Source organism: Cygnus atratus, chromosome 7, assembly GCF_013377495.2.
Source record: "Cygnus atratus isolate AKBS03 ecotype Queensland, Australia chromosome 7, CAtr_DNAZoo_HiC_assembly, whole genome shotgun sequence".
Classification (NCBI taxonomy): Eukaryota; Metazoa; Chordata; class Aves; order Anseriformes; family Anatidae; genus Cygnus; species Cygnus atratus.
The window spans coordinates 6,262,802-6,285,017 of NC_066368.1; the positions used below are offsets into that span (position 1 = coordinate 6,262,802).

General features: G+C 42.8%; 1 protein-coding gene across 3 annotated transcripts in view; it reads right to left on the reverse strand.

The window, feature by feature from the left end:
* The window catches only part of GRK5 (G protein-coupled receptor kinase 5), a 167,789-nt gene that overhangs the window by 57,474 nt on the left and 88,099 nt on the right, over positions 1–22,216 (reverse strand). For all 3 annotated transcript variants that reach the window (XM_035547861.2, XM_035547860.2, XM_035547859.2), the window contains exon 3: positions 5,348–5,460. In XM_035547861.2, coding sequence (XP_035403754.1) covers positions 5,348–5,460 — 113 coding nt within the window. The remainder of the gene's footprint in view (positions 1–5,347; positions 5,461–22,216) is intronic.

The following is a 22,216-nucleotide window of genomic DNA, read 5'->3' on the forward strand; positions in this document are numbered from 1 at the left end:
GGCACAGAGACCACTGGAGGTTCACAAGAGCAACCTTAATTCTTCCACATCATTTTATCCGGTCTTTGACTTTCATCTAAACATTCTCAGAGCTCCTGAAGCTGTATGGCTTAAAACTCTGTGGAAAATGAAAAACAGAGCCTAAGGGACCACTTTGGATCCAGGTGGATTCTCACCCACAGCAGGTAGCTGCTGGTTGCCTGGTTCAGTAAGGCACAGCCGCAGGATTCAGTCCCTTGTACCTAACAGGAGATGGACTTGGGAAGGGATGCTTCCACCAGAGCGGTTTCAGGCTTCTCAGTGGGAGTCAGGAGCAGGGGAACCAGCTCCTGAGCACCTGCAGGAGGTTACTGGTGTTTTGGCCCCAATTTCATACCCTCATTTTCTCAGCTCCCTCCTCTGTTATCCTCAACTTCTCTCTGCTGCTGCGCCTGCTGTCTCCTCCCTTGGACTCCAGTTTCTGCCCTGGTATTGCTCCTGTGCTCAGACAACCTCCTTGCACTTGCCTCCGCTGAGATTTAAAGTCTGTGACTGAAAATTGGAAGGCAAAAACCAAACAGCTGGGATTCATAATAACTCACATTTCTCAATGAAAAGTTAACTTGAAACCACATTTTTCATGTTTAAGTGCAGGGCAAAAAAGAGCCCTTTTGACTGTTTAAAAACACATTTCGAGTTAATGAGTTTGTTGATATCAACAAACTGGCATTTCTGATGGAAAAAGCCTTGAACAGCTTTAAGGCACACATACACAGATGGTTTATATACCATGCAAGGGACTTAACCAAACGAAACCTCCCTAACAGGGAGACACGTTTTTTACAAATGGCACTAAATGGATGCTTGTTCATCCTTTTACCCCAGATAAGGGTAATGTCTAGTGAAGCATTCAGCTGAAAATTCCACCCGAGGTGAGGTGTCCCTCACCCCCGGCCCCGGATAACATGAGCAGAAACAATGCAGAGAGGCACCAGGGCTATTTTCCTCTACCTCATGCCCTTCAATGCAAAAAATGGCAATGTCCAGGTTAGAGAGAAAATAACTTCAGGTTATGTTCTCCTTGACCAGAATTAACCATGTTCTGCTGCCAGCTCCCTCCAGTTAGACTAAATCTAGTCCACAATAACCTGTTAAAAACCATCCCCTGAGAATGAAAATTATACATTCAGAAATGATGAGTGTGTGTAGACAAAACAGGAAAGGATTGTAGTGAGGTCTTCATTACAAGGGCACACCAAAGTCAGAGGAGAAGAGAGGAGAGGGAAATGTGGGGAGCTGGCCTCCCTTTTGAGGAGGGGACACAAGGGGGGTTCCCTGCTGAAGTGCCACCTCTCGTGCTGCTGGACAGGCTGGCTGGGCAGAAAACATTGCTAATAGGTGACCTGCTCCCTGAACTGCCTCTTAGAAGGGGAAATGCATCTCCCAGCACTTTATTTTAATGCCTGTCCTTCGACAGCTACCACGCTCTGTGACGTTGCTGAAGTATTTGTAAGCACAGCAAAGTGTGCTCTGGGGCTGTGTGTGAATTCTTTGTTAAGGGCTTATGGGGAGCTGATTTAATCACAAAACAGCTCCGTTTAATGATAATAGATTATGTTTGCACAGTTCCTTCATCCGAATGGCTACATAAGAGTTTGGTGAACTACTCACGGATGATCTGCATGTTTATGTGCTCAGAGATAAGCACACAGTGTGTATAATCACACACATACTCAGAGGCACAAGTAACCATCAGTACTACTTACTAGATATTTTATCTAGTGAAGTCATGAAACTGTTTGCACGATACCCACAGCAAGAGATGCCTCTCTGTCCTTATAATATTAGTATGGCCTAGCAGAGGGAATCACCACTGCCCAATTTCCCAGATGGACAGCCATGCTGACAGCCACTCGCTGACCCCACAGCTCCACCAGCACCCCACTGCAAGGCTCTGAAGATCTCCATTTTTATCACGTTTATCATTTAACGTGGGGACCTACAGCTTACAAACCACATATTGCTGTAGCCCATTTTAATACAGATTGTGATTTCCTGAGCACTGTTCTCAGAAGACAGGTAGAAACTTCATGTCTCTGGGCACTTTCATCTCAGTTACTGGCTGAAATTGGCCAAGGTATTCACAAGGTTTAGAGGGAACTAGCAGATGCACACCTACACACATGCAGAATGCAATGATACAAATCCTTTTTTCTTCAGAAAGCCAGCCTAACAACTGCTTAACTGTACAGACAAAAAACAAAACAAAACAAAAAAACAAAACCAAAAAAAACACCACCAGATGCTGCTAAAATTAGATTTGCAGGAGACTACATCAGACCAGGTTCCTTATTCCACCTAACAGCTGAAATAAATGTCCAGCAGAAAGATTTTTTTTTCTTTATGCACTCTGGTCTGCAAGGTCTGGCTGATTTTACCAGTCTTTGGAAGCAAGGGGGTGAGAGAGTTCTTGCAAAACTTGGTCACACATAAATTTGGAAATGGAAATCGTTGGTAGGTTGTTGGGTGCCTGACTCAGCTTCTGATTTCCTCCCAAGAGTCCCAGTTGCTGCTTTCTTTGCAGGCAATTGAGTTCACTAGTTAAAAAAAATAAAAAAATAAAAAAAAGTGAAAATCGGGAGGGATCAATTACTGGCTTCTGCACGACTTACAGCGTGACCTGGTAAAGTTACCTAGCTATGCTCTTGGCTTCCCCTTCTTTTTGTAATAGAGAGGTAGACTAACTTCTCAATGCACAGAAAGCTCTCTGAGCCTTTGGTGAATAGCTAAACATTTACCTCTTTTTTTTCTTTTTCTTTTTTTTTTTTTAATTTGATACTACAAAAAAAAAAAAAACCTAAGTTTTGCTTCTCATGTTAGAAAAATAATTAAGCCAAAAGAAAGTGGAGGGTTTGGCTTTTTCTGCTCAGGGCTTGTTGCAGCAGGTGGTCTCCAAAAGGTTTCACATTCCTGGTGGTCTCAGAATAGGGCTGTAAAATCAAGCTTTTGGTCTCATTGTAGGACTTTTTTGCCTAGCATAGGATTTGGCCTGAGTCCCACTACTCACTCAACACAGTGTCACCCTGCTGGGTGAATTTCAGTAGCGATCGTCCAATTTAATGGCTATGGGCTGTGTTGCTAGACCTTAACATTGGATAATACAGGGATTTTCACAGGCTGGGAACAAACTTGTGCAGAATTTGAAATCAGCAAAGGAGGCTGCTGTCAATTAGCTTTAAAAAAGAGCAAATATTCAGACCTCCGCACAGCTCAACATCTTGTTCATGGAATTGATGTTTCATTAGGGCAGGCACCTCTCTAGCAGATGATGGTTGGGTGCAGGATAAACACGTTCAAGGTACCCAAAATGTCCTCCTGCCCACCTGCCTTGAGCACAACCTCACAGAGCATCTGTCAGGTATGGTCCTTTCATGATCCACACTGGCTAAACCTTCTCACTGGGGAAAATCACAGCCAGCACAAGGAATATAAGGTGGAAGCTATGACCACCCAAAACCTCTCAGAGAAACCTCTCCATAGACATGCTAATTGAAGGGTTGCCTTTTTTAGCCTGCAGAAATATGAGGGTAAATGCTTTGGCTTGTCATTTAAAGCTAAACACTACACTTTCTGCTGACGTGAGGAAATCCCTAACGAGATGATGTTGGGTATATCCCCAGAGAAGGACTACCAGTTCACATCATGAAATGAATGAATCCATGAATTCTCTAACGGCCTCTCATACCTAAGAGTCAAAGTGCTGCAATTTAGCAACGTGCGTGCCAAACGCACTTGGGAAAATGAAGTCCTCCTTTGGTTTACCTGTGAAGTTGACTGTGTACATTCTTCGATCGCTTGGTGCCAGGTAATTCTACACTCTGTTAAGCAGAAGGTTTTTAACCTGCTGAGGAAGCATGTTGCTCTGTCACTTGTAACTCTAGTAGAATGGAGACCTAATGTCTACTGCAAGTAACACTTTAAGCCAAACGTCATCCTGCTTCAGCACTGCTGTAAGCCACCTAAAGGAAAAGCCAATTTTACAAAGCATTGCTATGATTCAGCAGCCTAAGTGTGAAATCAAATGCAAAAGGAGTCTAACAAAGATGTATAGAAAAAGCACTAGAATGTTTTAAATTATGTTAAGTCAAAAAATTTACAGAAGTTCAAAGACGGTTTTATAAATTGTGATGGTACAAAAAATGCCAACTAAAATTGATTTTAAAGAACTTTATCCAAGGCTTTCTCTGATGCAGATTTGTTGTAGGTGCTGTGGTACTAATATACACTTTAAGTGATGACCTGTCCTCTCCCAAACTCTTACCTTTACAACTTCAGTGCAACCTCCACGTCTGCCTATACTTCAGAATAGCTTCATCACAGCACAAAAAAAAAAATAACTTTGTTCCCATTGGTATACATTGCTTTGCTTTTGACTTAGTGCCACCTAGAGAGCGAAGTCCCCTGGCCATGGACACTCAGTGATGACAACTGTCAGCTCATCTGCCAGCCTGGTGGGGTGTAGCCTTTTGGCTCCTCACTGCCCTACCCTTCAGGAGGCTCCCAGCAAGGAAGCCAGTGAGGACTTTGGGACTGTGAGCAGCTTCTCCCACTGGCACTACACATGGCCAAATGCTGCCAGGTTGGGAACAAGCATCAGATCCTTCCAGGGGCTATGGGGGCTGCTTGGTGGCCGGTTTAGCTGGGAGCTCACTGGAGAGGGAAATGGAGCTGGGCTTCAATAGCAGGTTTGGCATGAGTTTCTTGGTGACCTCAGTTAGGTCACTTCTATAGCTCGTGCCTCTATTTTCCTATTTGAAAAACTAAGATAAGATCAGAATGCCCTTTATAAATCACCTTGAAATCTACTGATGGAGAGGCTTGGTAAGAGTGGGATATTATTATCACACTCCTCATCCCCTCTTGTCAGGCCATTCATCATCTTCCCTTTCCTCCCAGTGCCTCCCAGCACTGCAGATATTCTGATACCAAAAGACGTCACTTGCTGCTGCCCAGCTGCTTGTGCCTGGGCCTGACGCAGGCTCTGCCAGCCCAGAGCTGGGCTCCTCCTTTCACAGTGGCTCGTGCCCCCCCAGAGGCTGGTACCAAGCCTGCATGCAGTGCTGCCCCTCCACCTCCAGCAGCTTGCTCTGGTGCGTCAGACATAAAACCCCATCCCGTGTCAGTATGACTTCTGGAGCTCCAGAACGGCTGATCACACAGGTCACTTCGCCAGCACAGGAGCAGGCAGCGATGCCGCTCCTTCAGAGCAGGACATCACTCCTCCTGCCCTGCCAGCGCTGCTCCTCAGCTCGCTGCCGAGGCACAGGGGGCCACAAAGCACCGTGAAATATCACAAGAAGGGACTTACCACCGAGTCGAGGAACCTAATGCAGCACTCGAGCTCGGGTCGAGTTTCACAGAACTGCCGAAAGAGAAGCCTTCCGATCGGCTGCTTTTCGCATATGCTGCAGTAATCTCTCTCTAGAGGCAATAAAGAGAAGAGAAGCATGAAAATGAGAAGAGCTTTGCCTTTGGGGTTGCTTAGGAGTTTAAAACATTGCAAGTGAGTGCAGAAGGACGACCCAGATTAGAAATGACTTCTTCTCTCCACCACGTTTCAGGTATCCAAGTGCAAATATAATTAATGGCTTAAGTCTCAAACAAGACAGGCCAATTTTACAGAGCTGATGTAGGTAAAAGCCCCACAAAAACCATTCAGCTATTATGAAAGAATAACTTCACATTTTTCCACCGTGGAATTGCATGTACTCTTCAAAGGTACCACTCAGACGGGCAGTATTTGCGGGAATTTGAGGAGCAAATTACAAGTCCCTGAAATGTGAATCATACACTGACGAGCAGAAGTTGTAATTCGTGGTGACTTTCCTGGTTCCTTCCCAAATACGCACTAAAGTGACCCTAATTTCTGGAAATGTAGAATCCACTCTCTACTAATTATTTGTTGCAAAACATATTTTCAAAGGTTTCAAAATTTCTATTTACTTGCAGAGCACTAACCTATGGATGGAGTACACGGCATCTAGCTGGCTCCAGTTTCACACAGCACTCTTCTACAGAAGAGTATTTCCCCATAACAATCACGTTTACAAGTCATTCCCCTGTGTGGGGTCGTGGGGTCTTTTCTGCACCCAGAACCACCTCCCTGTTAAAGCAGGTCCTTTACCAACTGCAGGTACTATAAGCAGGAATACACGGGAAGAGGGCCAGCATTATTAATTGCTATCGCACCAGTACAAATGAAGAGGGCTTTTTTGGCGAGAGCAGCAGATCCCCCAGCCTGTTTGGAGCAGCAGCGCTTGCCGGAGACACGTTATTCCTTTAGAAGCACACACATGTCAAACAACATACTGTGTTTCCTTAAGCATTCCTCTCACCACCCTCCTCGCTGCCATATGGCAGTTGCTGTTATTATGGAAACAACCAGCTTCTAAACACATAACATAACACTGCAAACAGACATACTAAACCCACACAAGTTGTCAGCGCCTTGGTTACTTCTCTCTCAGGCCCGGAATGTCTTTTATTCCCCCCCTGCGTTGTCCTCTCACCCTTCCCTTCCACCCCAGGACACGTCCTGCAGGCACCCGGCTGTCCCAGGGGCACCCAGCCGAAGGGCCTGCTCCTCACAGGTGGCACCCTGAGGACCGTGCCCTGCCTCACCAGGACATCCCTCGTGATAAGACACACGGCACATTGGCCTCGCTCGCCTGTGGCTGAGTGGCAGTCAGGCTCCACGCGGCAGCACAGTGGCAGGAGCACCCCAGGCCCAGCCCTTGCCAGAGCAAGGCCCTGCCTGTGTGCGGCTGTGGCTGTACCTCAGGACGTGGCCTCCAAGGCACCTGCAGGGAGGCATGGGATGGGGCTGGATGGCTTTTAATTCAGCTTCCTCCTGTTTGGGTTTTCTGAAGTGGTCTGGGACAATGTACACTCACTGTTTTGTGACTGGTCCTGCCAGCCCAGGTTGGATCACAACTTCATTCTCTCTGTCCAGAAGCCTGCAACGTTTTGGCAGCCTCTAGCAAATAAAACTGCATCTAGATCACTGTATAAATCTTAACTTGACCTCTAGCCTAACTATCGGCAACAAGCCTGTGACATGGTTTGTTTGCACGACACAGATGGGCAAGGCCAGGAAGCCAGCAGGCTCAGTGCGATGCTGAGCAGCCTTGGGGGATCCTTGCAAGTGGTGCAAGTTCATGCTGCTCGACCAAGGAGCTCTCCTGGTGAGAAGGTGACAAAATGTGCAGACACATACAGCGCTAAGGTAGGCAAAGGAGGTAGGGAAGTGCCTGAGTGCATCAAAACATCAGCTTACAGTGCCCCAGAGAGTGCGGAGCCAGAGCTCAGGTGAGCTGCCCTGGGAGCTCTGGAGATGCAGCTCCCTCTGCCTGAGGCTGTTTTCTGCTGTCGTGATGAGCTAACTCTTCTGAAGGCATGAATTAAACACACACTCCCAATATCTGTAGCACACAGCCTGACCGTTCTCAGGACCTGATCCCTCTGGAAGCCCAAACCCACAGCAACCTTCCTCAATATTAAACAGGCCGCGCAAAAAATACGACTATCTGAATCACAGATTTGTGACAGAATAGAAGATAAAGGAACAAATACATGATTAATCAGCCAGTTTGTTCTGCACTTTCTCTTGTACCATGTTGCTTGATGCCCAGTGTCAATGCTAGTACAAAATGGGCAGTTTATCAAAGGTGAAATAACATGATGACACCCACTGCAGGACACTTTTCTAACAGAAGGGCTAGTGATAACAGCTGAACAAGCATGCAAATTGTACGTTGAATGGCTGTACTTTGTAACACATCAGGAAAAGAAAACAAGAAGCTGAACGCTATTACATATGTGGATAATCTAAACACAAAGGCGATACGAGCACAGACTTACTTCTACAGTATATAACTTGGCCAGCACATGGGAACGGTGACCTGTTTGTAATGAGGAAAAAGGAAATACCAGAAATAATCTCCAAAAACACAAGAGCCAGAGCAGTTCCCTGGAGCCATCCACTCCTTGGTAATGTTCGTTTAAGTGCTGGATATACTGATACAGACAATAAATACATGGTGCAACTGTTTTCATTCCTTGTAGGTTACATACAGTATTTTCTTAGGCCCTGGTTTTGCATTGACCTCACCAAGTCAGCTACAGGGTCCTGCGCTCACTCATTCTTGGGATGCGCGGGCCCTGGAGTAGACTGAGGAACAAAACCACCTCCCTCAGCTCATGCAGAAAACTGAGAGGATAGCTTTATAAAGGCAAGGAATGAAGCAAAGCAGAGGTGTTTTAGTAGCACTAAAGCACCATGGTTTTTTAGCACCACGGAGGCCTGGCTGAGGCACCCAGAGCCACAGAGAGGAGCTGCACCCGCAGGGACGGGACGGGGAGGGATGCAGGTAGCACAGCCGGCCAATCCCTCGGGCTGGGGTTAAGCGCCGTGTCGCGCTTGGTCTGCCTGCCAGCAAAAATATCCCTCCAGTTTCAAAAGTTTAAAAAATAGAAAGAATGATTTCCTGAGGAAATGGAAATGTTAAACACTTGGAAGTGAAACCATATGCTTATGATGATGAAGTGTAATGAAAACAGCCCTGAGAGCAGTATCTTTGGTAGTTGGACCCTCCTGCTTCAGCAGAATCCTGTTTAACACCTGCAAAGTCACCCAAAATGGGGGTGAAAAGCTGGGCGGGTTGAACGCCTAGAACAACAGTCACTTCTCACTGATGCTGAACTCTTGATTTAGAAAATATAACTGGTAAATAATGTGGGCATGCAAATGAATTATTTTTCTTCCTGACAGAGTAACTACACAGATTATATAGATTAAAATGTTTATGAAAAGGTTTTATATAAAATGCTATCATAAACATTCTAAAGATAAACAATATTTATTATAAATTCTATTGACTCATTTTTCCTTTACCTTGTAGCTCATATATTAAAATACTGCTTTAAAGAGCAGTCAGCACACAGAACATACCTAAATAGTTATGCCTCTACACAAATAATGCCACCAGCATTCAAAGTCTATGGCTAAATTTGTTCCGCAGCAGACATTTTGGTTCTGAAAAATACATAAACACACACCTAGGAAGAACAGTGCTGTTAGTAAAATTTCATACTGGTCAAAGCATCATTGATGAAATGAAAAAAGCAAAACGAGGTATGAAAGCAAGCAGCTGCTGGTAAAATCTCTGACTTTCAAGTAAAAAGGAAAAAACAAACAAACAAACAAACTAATATTTCAATTAGAGAAAAACCTCCCTGCACCTTGTGAAAATATTTTGTCTTAATTTGCCATTTATATACTTGGCTCAAAATATCACTTCAGCAATTTCAGCGATAAACAATGGTCTGCAGAGAGAGCAGGTCCCTCCTCCTGTTTCACATTTGCCATAAACCTGTGGGTTTTCACAGGCTTAGTGGTGAGTTTGGAAACTGGGTGACGACCCTTGGCTGAAAAACCAGTCTTTTCTGATATTGCTTCCTGCAGTGCAAACTGCAGGTGTCTAAGCGAGAAACCTTCCCTCAGACTGCTCTGGGAAGCCGTACTTCTGTTTCTGGACTGAAGCCCTCCTTTTGAAGGGCTGCTGATCCAACACCTGCGATCAGCTGGTAAGGCTTCCTCCTGTGAAATGCCTGTGGGGCGTGACGAGCTTAGTTTAAATCTCACTTTTGAAGTGTACAAAGGCCAGGAGCACCTTTTCAGCTTTTTGTCATTGCTGGTGTGGTTACTCATTGCACTTATGAACTATCTATTAAGTAGCATTTCATTTCTGTTTAAAATACTGGAGTCCCAAGAGAAGGCATTTCAAAGAAATGCATGGAGAATCACCAAGAAGATATGCACCATGCAAATTTGTTCTTGGCCTCTGGATCTCCTCTCTCCTTGGCATTAAATCAGCCTGGATTAAGCCTGAGTAAGATCCAAATGCAATGTAATTCTGCTGCCTAAAAATAAAAACAAACAAAAACCCCTCCCAAACACCTAGAAACCCAAAAGTGGGTGTAGTGAGAATTAATTGGTCTTTTTCCTGCTAATGCTTGAGTTTCAAAAGGACCCAAGAAAAGAACTGAGCTCATCTTCCCTTTCCATTTCTTTTTGTTTGTTTTCTTTCAGGTGAATCAAAGTGATAATCTTTCAAGTAGATGTTCCAAGTCTGCTGTCTCCAGTCTGCTTTAGTCCAGAACAACAATGAAAACACACCAAAAACATGGAAGAAAAGGTCCTGAGCTGGACAATAGGAAGCAGCAGCAAAGTCAGAACTGGCTAGCAATCCATTTGAAAGATTTTTGGCACACTGAAAGTAAAACTTTATTTTTCCAAGGTGCGGAGGCCTATCAAAGTGATTCCCACCAGCCCTGGAACAGCAGAAACTTCAGTAGAGATGCCTCAAACTCGCAACGTGATTGATGCCTCAATCTTCATTCAAACTTGGGGGGATTCAGCTAACATAGAAACCAACCACCCCAGCCCAAATCCCAAACCAGTTCTGTTTTTTTACACACATCTACTTTACACACGTAAACTCTCTTACAGGAGCACTCAGTGGAAAGAAGGACAAAAGCAGGAACTAAAAGCAAGATTAAAAAACATGCCGCATGACTGAACTCAACAGACTCTTACAGCCCATTGTACAGTACGTACTTGTAGTAGCTCGCTTCATTTTTTGAAAAAGAAAAAAAAAAAAACAAAGCCTTTAAAGTATACAGAATTGTTTTGTGTCCAGTAGGGGTACTAATGGAAAACAAATTGTGTCTTTAAACAGCAAATAACCCCATCTAGAGCTACATTAATAAAAATACATTTTTCATTTTAAATCAGCAAGTCTAACACTAGGGCTTATAAATATGTTTTATAATTTACTGCTGCTCTTCAGCTGCAAGTGAAATTACCACTGCCTACATATAAACTTAATAAACATAGAACATACTAAACTGTCTAGTCTTTGAGGTTGATGAAAGTTGCTTCTTATCAAAGGCTCCTTTGTGGATGCTTTAAAAGGATTTAACTTGCTTTGATTGCATTATTAACAGTGCCTGTGTTGCTCTTGTATTTCAGAATAAGCTGGAAAGCTGGAACATTAGCTCTTACATTCGACAAAAGTTGGTTTGCCATCTATAATAAATACACTTCAATACAAAAGATAATCCTTGTGTTCAAAAGCAAGACACCAAGGCTGGCCACGCTAACACTTCTGCAGACCCAGTTGTTATATTTGGATTTTTCTCTGGTCTTCTCTACTGGAGATCTCACAGCCAGTCAGACCTTCATAAACTTTGCTGGAAAGCCACATATTTGCAGTGAGAAGCGTGTCAGGTTTCTTTCTCTGGGAAACTGAAAACACGGGCCCATTTCCGAAGAAGAAACAAGGATACTGCTCTTTGAACTGCTGCACCTGGCCAAGCACACATGCAGGAACACAGCAAGGGATCTCGTTGTTGTGACTGCTCAGGAGTGTTGCAGAAATGGGAGGAAGCAATGGAAGTCAAGTTTCTTTTTCTTTTCTTATTTTTTTTTCTTCTTCTGTGTTTTGATGTTGCTGCTGCTGGTTTGTTGTGTTTTGGTGTGTATATGGAAACCTGTTGTTCAGATGCTGCGGACTCTCCATTTGCCCTGTCTCCAGCGATGCATTTTAAAAGTGAGGCAAGCCAGATGGTGAGAGAATACAAGACAGGAATAAAAATGCCTCATTTCAGCTCATTCAAAAATTCCCAGGAACTGTGGCAGTAAGTCATGTTATAAAAGCCTAATACAAGCAGCTAGACTCCTGTGGGAATTCAGTTACCAGTACAAATAATATTCTATGTACTGCAGACCTCAGCGGCATGCTGTATTTATAAAATGGGGCTAATAGCACTGCCCTACCTCAAAGCAGTGTGGCCAGAATAAGTATATTAAAGTGTGTGAGCCCAGAGTGCTACTGGATAGCCCTGCGGATCCGTGCTATTTACGTGCAATGCAAACCCCTGGAGCGGAAATTTAGTCCGAGAGAGCACAGCAGAGTCTTTTTATACATTAACCGCTATACTGCTCCATAACTTCACCTGGCACTTCACAGAGATTAAAAATGACGACGCAGCCCGTGTCCTGGAGAGTGCTTGTATTGGCACAGCCAGCGCTGCACAGGTGCACGACAGAAACTCCGGAGCCAAGGGCTGGGATGAAGTTGGGTTCCTGGTGGCAAAAGCGCACTCCCTCGAACGATAAATAATTCATCTGTTTTCTTTATTTTTAATAAAATATGGAAATTGTTAGACCTTATGACAGGATAATGGCTTGATAGATTCCTTGTTTTAAACAGCAGCTCTTCCCAGTCTGCGGCTAAAACCAGCACTTCGTGGCTGGAGAAAGCTCTAGACCTAGTCTATTAAGCCCTGGGGAAAACACGTTTTTTTGGCCTTGGCTGATTTTTTCCCCTTGAATTTAGGATTTTCTACAAGAAACTCGGAGAGCCTCATCTATGCCGTTACAGTGAGTGTTGCTTTGGCACTGACTATCCAAGTTTAATTAATTAAAAATACAAACGCAATCAAGCTTATTTAAGACAATGGAATTACCCCAAACTGGTTTTAAGCCCTGCCAACTTAATTTTCTCTGCTTGTAGGCTGTCTTTTTTAAAACAAACAAAATTTAATCTCCTGATCATTGAACATCTAATGTAATTATTCAGATTCAGACAGTGTTTGCTTTGTATAACTCTCCTTATTTCCACTCTTTTCATGGAATTAGGCTACAGGGATAAAGTCCACACATCACAGCAGCATTACACTGAAGAGGGAACTAGTCCAAACCTTAGAGTTGGACCAATATGGAGAAAAAACGTTTGGAGAATATTGTAACAAATTCTCAGCTAAATACACTTTGGTCATATATACGGATCTTCTCATTTGTTTTTTGAAAGCAGCTGTATTGAAGCTTTGCTCATGGAACTTTATTTGAAAGTCAAATCCTGCAAACAGTTGCATAAATATACTTGCATGAGTATCTGAACCAGAATGCGCATGAGGCTTTGTTGATTTTGGCAATGATTTTGGCAGGAAGGATAACAACCCACCCACCCTTTTTGTAGCAGCAGCAGGAGGATGAAATGGGACACTGTGCGCTCAATGTAGTCACTGCACGCAAGAACACAAGTGGGGTACCCGTGGCTGGGGAGACGTTTGGTAAGCCAGCCTTGCTCCAGGAGCAAAGGCAGAATGCTCTGCTCTGAGCCTAAGCAACTCTCCCGTGTAAGACAAGTTCTCGTTCTAACAAAATCCACTCCCTCTGCACTTGTCAGGAAAACATTCCCACCAGGGGCACATTATCCCAGCCGTCCTCTAAAAGTCCTGGCGTCATCTCAAAAATTCTCATTTGGGCAACTGCATCATTTACACGTTTCGCTGAGCAAGCCCTGCATTCAAATGCAGCCAGCAGGTGCTGCTGGGTCAGGAGTACATTTAGCTTGAGAAGATGGAGCTTGCCATTTGTATTGGCGAGACTTTAAATCACAGAAGTAAAAACTAGATTGTTGTGTGAAGTACTGGGTGCAGGGCAAGATGATAAATAATTGTTACAAATAATGAAGGTGATCTTAAGCCTCCTGAAGAAGATGGAAAGATTCCCATTGATTTCAGCGAGTCTTTCATTGGGCCTGGCTCTCCCACCTCTGTCAAGCACAACTGAAATGAATAAAACACTCAGTGTGTCTCTCAGTGGACATGACAGTGGAAATGCATGCACCATGATTAATAGGAAATCTGAATTGTGAATGCACAATGGGAATATTTTAAAATCCTTTTTAAACAGAAATTATTGGGTACCACGTTCTTAAACGCATGCTTTATTTCACATTTGGCTACCAGTTGGAACAACAGTGCATAGAAAGGGAACAAAAAGTGAAAAAGTGCAGGGAGACTCACTGATTGACTGACTGATTGATAGATAGGAAGACAGATATCTTACACTGCTTCTAGTTAAGAAATTCAAATGACTAGTAATAAGCTGGTTACTGTTCGCATGAGTTACGCTTGAAAAGCACGTACCCCTGGACCAATGCCTTTGATGAGGTTTCACTTTGATGAGTGCCTGAACTGTTGTCTTCACAGCTGGTCACAGCACTATTCAGGGTGCGGTGGACTCCCAGACTTGCCCGCGTTGATCACAGAGGATGCATCATCACCAATCCTTCCTGGCGCTTGAATGCAGAGATTGTTCTGCAGCCCCAGGGGAAGGGCTACCCACACCATCGCTGCGAATATTGTGCCGACCAGAAGAGAGGTTGTCTTTATCTTCTTTAACGGCTTTCAACAATGTCTCTGCGGCAAGGCCAGAGGAACGGAAAAAATCCCTCAAAGAAACACGAAAGCTCACCTCCGAAGCACCCTGGGAAATCTGAGGAACAAACACTTGGTTGTTCTCATTTTGTCCTACTTTGTATTGGGATGACAGAACTGGATGATTTGTCCTAAAAGGAGGTAGCTACTGAGATATGTTTTCATTTGGGACTTTTATGTCCAGTCTTGAAGATTTTGACTGAAATACCTAACTTATTTTCAGTCTAGTGGTGTTATTTAGACTCCTTTCTGGTGATGTTCTGAGTAATACGTGCTGAAAGAAAATTTCAGTAAAAGTTGTAATTTGAATGTTTAAGGTTATGAAATCTACAAGAAGTGTTGCTGTTGTACATAGCACAAAATAAACATCTCGATTCCAGGAAACTAAAGGAGACACCTTGTGAATCGCTTTCTTAAGACGAAAAGGCTTCTGCAAAACTACTCTTTGACTTCTAAATTAGCCTGGGTAGAAACCAAAGCAGCCATCAAGACTAAACCTTTATCCAGGTCAATAAAATGGTAGAACATATATAGCCGCTAGCACAGTCACTCTGCAAATGCATATTTAAGCAGCACACTTTACTGAGAGGCACATAATAAAGCTATTCACAGGGATTACTAACTATGCATGCCATTCAATAATCGCTGTAAGTGCTAACCATCTCAGCCATTTTACTAATGATTCCCTTAACAAGATACTAGATGTTCTTAGATGTTCATTGCTAAATTTACTTTTCTCTCTCTTTTTTCTTTTTCTCTGTCACTTTTCCTTGTGGTATTTTGAAATAGCACACTTCGAGTACAAGAGAAATCCACAATCTTGCACTGGCAAATTATTTTTGGAAGCATTTGTCAATCCCAATCTTTAAAAAATGAAAATTATTATAAAATAAGCTCAATATTAACCTAAATAATCAAAGAGATGATACACTGAAAAAAATCAACCTTTGCCAGTTTTAAGAGGTGTCACTGGCCAATGACAATGTTGCTAAATTATCACTTGACTGGATCTTTGGCCCAAGTACAAGTGGTCTACTTGCAATAAAACAGACACTGACTTGGGCCTGGTTTATATTCACAGTGTGACTTGACTGCCTGCTGTGTGACATCCCTCTCTGAGTGGGTGTGAGGGAGCTGAGCCGCTGAGTAAAACTGAAATGAACAGTGAAAAAGAGATTTTAAAGTCATTTAGAAACCCCAAATACTCTAAGAAAAACCTGTGCAAGAGGGGATTGCCAACGGAAAGTATTTTCTTCTCCTTCTTAATAGAAGTCTTCAGTACCAAGGATCTCTTCAGACAATGTTATTCAGATGGATGGAAACAGCGTGGCACTTGGTGTCCAAACACAAGAACTGTGAACAACCTTATGCAGATCTTAAAAGAAAATGCAATTTTCAAGAGACTTTCTGCATTGTTCCTAAGAAAACTGGATTCTCATGAGGAAACAAGATGAGTACTTCTGTAATATTAAAGATTATTCTAATATTTGTATTTTTGCAATTTGGTCAGATTTTTCTTTAATATTTTGTTTCATTTCACAATGTCATACGAATAATGTCTTACCCTCTTCAAGTGTTTTTCTCCAAAATGTTTTCATTCCTAAATTTCAACATACCACCACAAATATTCTGCACCACAAAATAATGGTGTTCAACTCTGCAAAACAAAAAGCCCAGACTACCATCTCTAAAGCTACTGAAAGAATTATGGTGAAGACAAAATTAACAAGAGCTTCAGCTAGGGCTGCCCACCTTGTAATTAGTGCTGTGTTATTTAGAAAATAAAAACATGTTTAGAAATTTTACCTCTCTCATGGAAGATGATACTTCAACATCCTTAGTACTGCATGACAGAGCTGAAGTACTAGAGATGCTGAAGCACCTCTGAGATCCTAACGCATGTCTGAAGTGTTCTCCAGCACCCCTCCAGCCAAGTGCTGCCCCACTCAGATGTTGCTTCACTCGTGGTTATTAACATGAGATCTGTACACACAGCTAGGTAAACAAAGCAAAGGATTTGAAAAAAACACTGAAATCTAATTCCATTATCTCATAAACTTCTATACCAAACCGATGCAAGAAACAGCACTGTTGTTTTATGAGGAACATCACAACTCAGTATTTGTCCTTTGAGAAACCTGCTTCCAAATGATGCTGATGAAGAACACATAGATAGGTGGAATGGATTGGGCTAGAAACAAGCATGGTCTTGTTTTCAGCCTGCGGAAATTCTGAAACAGCTCACATTGCCTTTTATCAGTCGTGTGGCACTACCTCATCCCTGTGTGAAGCATCAGCTCTTTGCCCACAACTGTGGAAGTGATGCTCAAAGGTCACTTATCGTAGGGTAAATAATCACTTAGATTCTGGCCCTTGTAGCCTCTTGTGCTTGTACCTTCATGCTGGCCTCAAGAACAGGTTGGGTAGATGGTTTTGGGTGCTCTGATGTTTAGAGCAAGCTGTCACTTAGCCAGCAATATTTTGTGGCCTATCTGCATGGCTACAGTGCTACTTCATTAGTGAACTCAGAGGAGTTCACAAAACACAGAGGTCAAGTTTGCCACATAAAATTATACCTCTAGAGATACACAGATTCTCCTGTGAGGATGAGATATAGGTAGACAAAGTACAGTGAAATAGGCTGGAAGAGAACCATCGCTCTCAGCTAAGAATTAACACCTCCCAGGATTGAGGTGCACCATTTTCTGAGTCACCAGGGGAGCCCAGGAACCGTGCCGAAGACAGGGATTTCCTCTTCAGCAGCCACATTAAATGGGCTTCTATGAAAGGAAAAGGGGAAACGGGGATAGAAAAGAAGAGCCGCATGGCTGATCTGAAAGGAGAGCATGTTTGCACCGACACCGAAACATTAGAGACATTGTTCGAGTGCAGTTCATCCTTGCAAAAATATTATCGTCGTCATGATGCCAAGGTTGGTGAAAGTATGGGCTACCTGCCATGGAAGTGCTGGGTATTTAGGCTAGACCTGTCATGGGGCTTATTTACTCTCTGCGCCCAACATTTCAGACACACTCAAGTGTAGTGTTCACGTCTTGGCAGGAACTTCTCATTCATGCATTTTCTCCTAGTCTCCTTTGAGGAGTCTTCGTCCTCCCGACATTGCAGCGGTTGAAATTTCATTGCTTGCTGAGAAAACCAACACTGATTAATTTCATCCTACTTGCATGGAAGAGGTAAAGTATGCAGGTCTCTAGCCAGGGACAAGGAAATCCCTGCTGCTTACATGCCACATTGAATAAGCAGCCCATGGTTGTGGCCATTGAACTTCAAGTCTTCATTCCACTGCAGGAAAGAAGCAATTAACCGTAGCAGCATGGGAAGCAAACAGGAAGTAATGCAACACATTCACTTTTGATTAGAGATTTTTTTTTTTTTAAAGACATAATATTCCACAAGGAAGAATTCAGCTGTAGTGTTGCATTGACACACCCCAAATTATTAAAGGAACATGACTGAGGTTGCAAAGTTAAGCCTCAAAACCGAGGAAAAACCTAAGTTAAAATTTCCTGCGTAGCCTGAATGCCATTCCTCACTGAGCACGCATTCTGGTGCAGTCTTTAATTACATCACTGCAAACTGTTTTTTTTTTCCCACAGGACCTTTGCCTCATTCAACGCACAGAACGGACAGTGCTTACTTAATGAGCAGCTATTCAGTATTTCGTTTTCTCCTCTGGTTCAATGTGTGGCCCTAGACTTTATTTACTGCACACCAGTCGGCCTGCTCAGGAGACAGAATGATTCATTTCCCCATGGACCTTTCTGTGGCATTCTCCGCTGTAGCCTTAGAATACTTCACACCTATTCATGGATCTATTTTCACACCACCTCTGGGAGATGAAGAAGATGTCATTAGTCCAGTTTTATAGATGGGGAACTCAAACATAAAAAAATTAAGATAAAAAGTATTCACTGATTGATTCAACTTGATTTTCCATGTATTTAACCTTATACACAACTCACTCCATTCAAAGTTAGTCTTCCATTTGCTTCAGCTGCAGATGTTAGCACTGAGACCCAAAAATCTCAGATAAATACTCATAAATGAAAAATGCACAATTAAAGGCCAATTCTGAAAAACTTTTTAAGTTTTAAATTATTTGTCTGTCACCACATAAGACCTAGGTGGACCAGAGTGTATCCCTGTCCAGTTCCCCAGTGTGTCACTCAACTGCTCTGCCCACCAGACAATTCCCTGTGCTGCTGCAATTCGCTGGTATTATTCAGCATTTCATCAATTCCCTGAATTTATTCGTCACATCTTTTTTTTGTCATGATATAATCGAGACCGTCATTTTCTCCTCCTTTATTAAACAACCCAATTTCATCCCGAGGCTAACTCCATCTTTTGATTGAATTACGGGTCCTGGGGAAAAAGTTGAATATGTAGTTTTGTATCATATAAAAAGATATGAATTTAAGCTATAGAGACAGCTAGAGGCTCATCCAGAAATATTAACATTTTAACACATATTTTTGTATGTTTGATTTCCTAAATTTTTAAGGAATTTTAAAGAAAAATAAAAATAAAATGTTGTGGAGCAAGTCTGAGAGTCCCTTGCTCATTAGGAACAACTCCCCCAAGACGCTGGGAATGTTTGACTTGGTCACTTTAAGAATGTCTTTTTAACACAGATTTTTCTGAGCTCTTCCCTAAGTTTTCTTTGGAAAAGAAACTACATTACACTGACACCCATAATAATACCCACATCAGCAGAGCTGAAATAGGGATGTCACAGTACGCACTTGTGCTGCTGCAAGCTGATGAAGGAACTGTAAATTGAGTTAGCTGAACATCTTCTGTAAACACTGGAGAGAGGTGAGATACATACCTCATCAGAGGCACCTACAGATACTGGCTGACTGCTTCGTCTCGTCTGAAGATGACATTCTGCCCTTAAATTCAGTGTTTTGTAGCCATTCCCCCATGATTTGTCTCCTTCCTATGGCACTCTCACGTGGCCATTCCCACCCTCAGCTTCTCTGGCCAAGGAGCTCTAGCATTCCCTGGCCAGCCAAACCTCCCCTGCCTCCTGGCCTAACAAGTCGTGGCCTTACCACCTGGATCACCTTCCTCCACCCCAAACCAAACCAAAACGAACCCCCCCAAAAAAACACACGGCACAGAAAACATCCAGCATGGAAAATTTCAGCCTACATAATTCCGGCAATATCTCAGTCGCATACTGTGCAATAGTAGGCAACCTTAGTAATCGATGCTGCTACCCAGCCCCCAAGTAACAGCAATCCTTACTCAGAAGTTTTGGCTTAAGGAAGAGCATCTTAATTATTTACTATGTGTTACAGAGCCAGTTCTGTCCTGCCTGCTGATGTTTTAGGACCCTGATCTGTGAGTAGCCCCAGTGATTTCAGGCTTGACTGGAAAATTCAGTGATGCTATCTTTGAGGGTTATATGGGAATCAAAACACAAGCAGCTTCTTCTCCAGGGATTTTTTTTTTTCAGCCTAAATAAGCAAATATGAAACATCAGGATATAAGGAAGAAAATAGACTTTATAATATTTTTGCAATATTTTGCTCAAGTTTATGATTTCTAATAGTTAAGCATCTCTATCTACTTATCAGGGATTAATATTACCTTACTTTCCTTGAACTCCATTTAGTTCTTACATTATGCATATTCCACATGAGCTCTCTCTTCTCTCAGAATTTCTGGCACAAATATGAGCCTCTTTGGTAAAGACTCATAAGGTTATGAATGTCTGGACAGCCTGAGTAATGAAAGGCCATTTGGGGCCGAACCATTGACCACAGATTTAACTTGCCAGAAAGTATAAAACAAGAAATGTAAATTAGGTACTAATAACCCATTTTCCCTCTAAATCCTTGGTACAGATATGCAGCAAGAAGTACAGATTATGTTTTGAGAGAGATTTTGGATAATCTGCAGTTAAAAATATTGTATGGGACCTTGTGTTGTGGCCTCAGAAGAGACTGAATTGTGAGTTGTTACTGCTGCCCTTGAACCCACTTCAGTCAATGGAAAGTTTCATTGGCACCTGGATTTGTTGCTTTGGGTAGCTGCCTAGCTACCAGCGAAACCCAGCACATAATACTGTCATCAGGGGAAGAGGAATGTGCAGTCCAGCAAGCAAGACATGCATGGAAAAGTACATTTCTCCCAGCATGTTTTGCAATCTCCATGCTATTCCCTCCCCATCTTCCTTTCCACTGATCTCATCCGTGGAGGTGAAGTCAAGAAGAAAATGTAGGAAGTAGCACTTGCAGGGCAAGATCATTGAACTACCCATTGAGTGACCAACGCCGGCCTTAACTTAGCTTTGACCCTGTTAATGGGGCCATCCCATTGACAAAAACAGATATTCAGATTTGTTTGTCAGTCAAGGTAACTGGAGGTTTTGTTAGCTCACACAATGAATTTGGTATTAAAGCCATGGTGTTGCATTCTGCTAGCAGGAGTGTGCACTAAACTGTTGGGAAGCAGGGTTACACGTTATGCATGGTACAGCACCGTATTTCTGCTGTGTTGATTTAAGAATACGTAAGAAGACGTACTCCATGTGTGAACTCCTGCCTCCAATTACACTGTGTAAGAACACCTGAGCCTTCAGTTACCCCCCTCAGGAAACTATTGTTCTTGTTCTTTTCACTGTAACCCAACTATGAGGAAATGACAAGCTTTCCTTTTCTCAGCCAGGTCCAGAACTATCTAAAAATAAAACCTGTGGAACTAGCTTCTTGAATTAATTATGTTCCAGATAAAAATAAACCTGAAATATGAAATGGCATGCCCATGCACTTGGCCTTAATGAGATCTGTAATTGTTTCTCCCGCTCATGACACATCTCTGTTTTATGTGAAACCCAGAATCTTGCTACCTTTCAATAGGTCTGTGTGCCTGGCATGGCTGATTCAAGCCACAGTTCTGCAGCTCATTCTTTGCACTTAGCAAATAAGATAATTTAATCAATAGCTTTAAAAATGAAACAAATACCTATTCTTGGTCTGCAAAGAGGGAAAAGTATTAGCAAAGCAGATTCCATGGAGGAAGAATTCATCAAGATAGCCTACAGTTTGTGTTATCTATCAGCCTTAAGTAGGAAGCTCCAGTGGGAATACTCAGGTACACTGGTATTTTAACATTGAAAGTAGTGTGAGCAGTGGGTACACCCAGTGGGTACCCCACTCAGCCTCTTACATGAGGAAGTCAGTGGCTACTTTGCTGATATAAGACTTAAAGAGAACAGGGCAGTAGATCACTGCTCCATCGCTGCAGAATTGCCTTGCTGGCATAGAGATCTGCCTGACAAATCTCCCAGAGGACAGCAAAGGAGAGAAAGTGAAGCCCTGACTACTTGTTCACTCTTCCTGCTATTAATTTGCACCATTATTACTAATAAAGAATATTTTACTGTGCTAATGCCTAATCATGGCACAGGACCAAGATCGTATGAGGGAACCCATGATGCTAGGCACTGAATAAACACAGGAAAACAAGGCAGTCCTGCCCCAGTGAGTAGAAAGGTTTAGAGAATATGAATATTCATCGCTTTTGGAAGCCTGTTGAAGCCATCTTCCAAGTCATCTCGGGTTCAACCACTACTACTGATGTAGCAAAAAAGAATCATGATTTGCTCGGGTAAAGGAGGATACTCCTTAAAACACATGTTCTGGCAAAACAGAAACAGACTAAACAAGCCTCTTGAAGAAATACGTATTTGAGAAACTGCCCTGATTTAAAAGATATGTTTTTTATCCTTCACCCGTTACACGGACCCACACTACGGCGGCATGCTGGAGATACATCATGTGATAATTCAGGGACACTAATGCTGTAGAAAAATCAATGATAACGCAAGAGCAAGCAAATAAACCTTGAGACTATG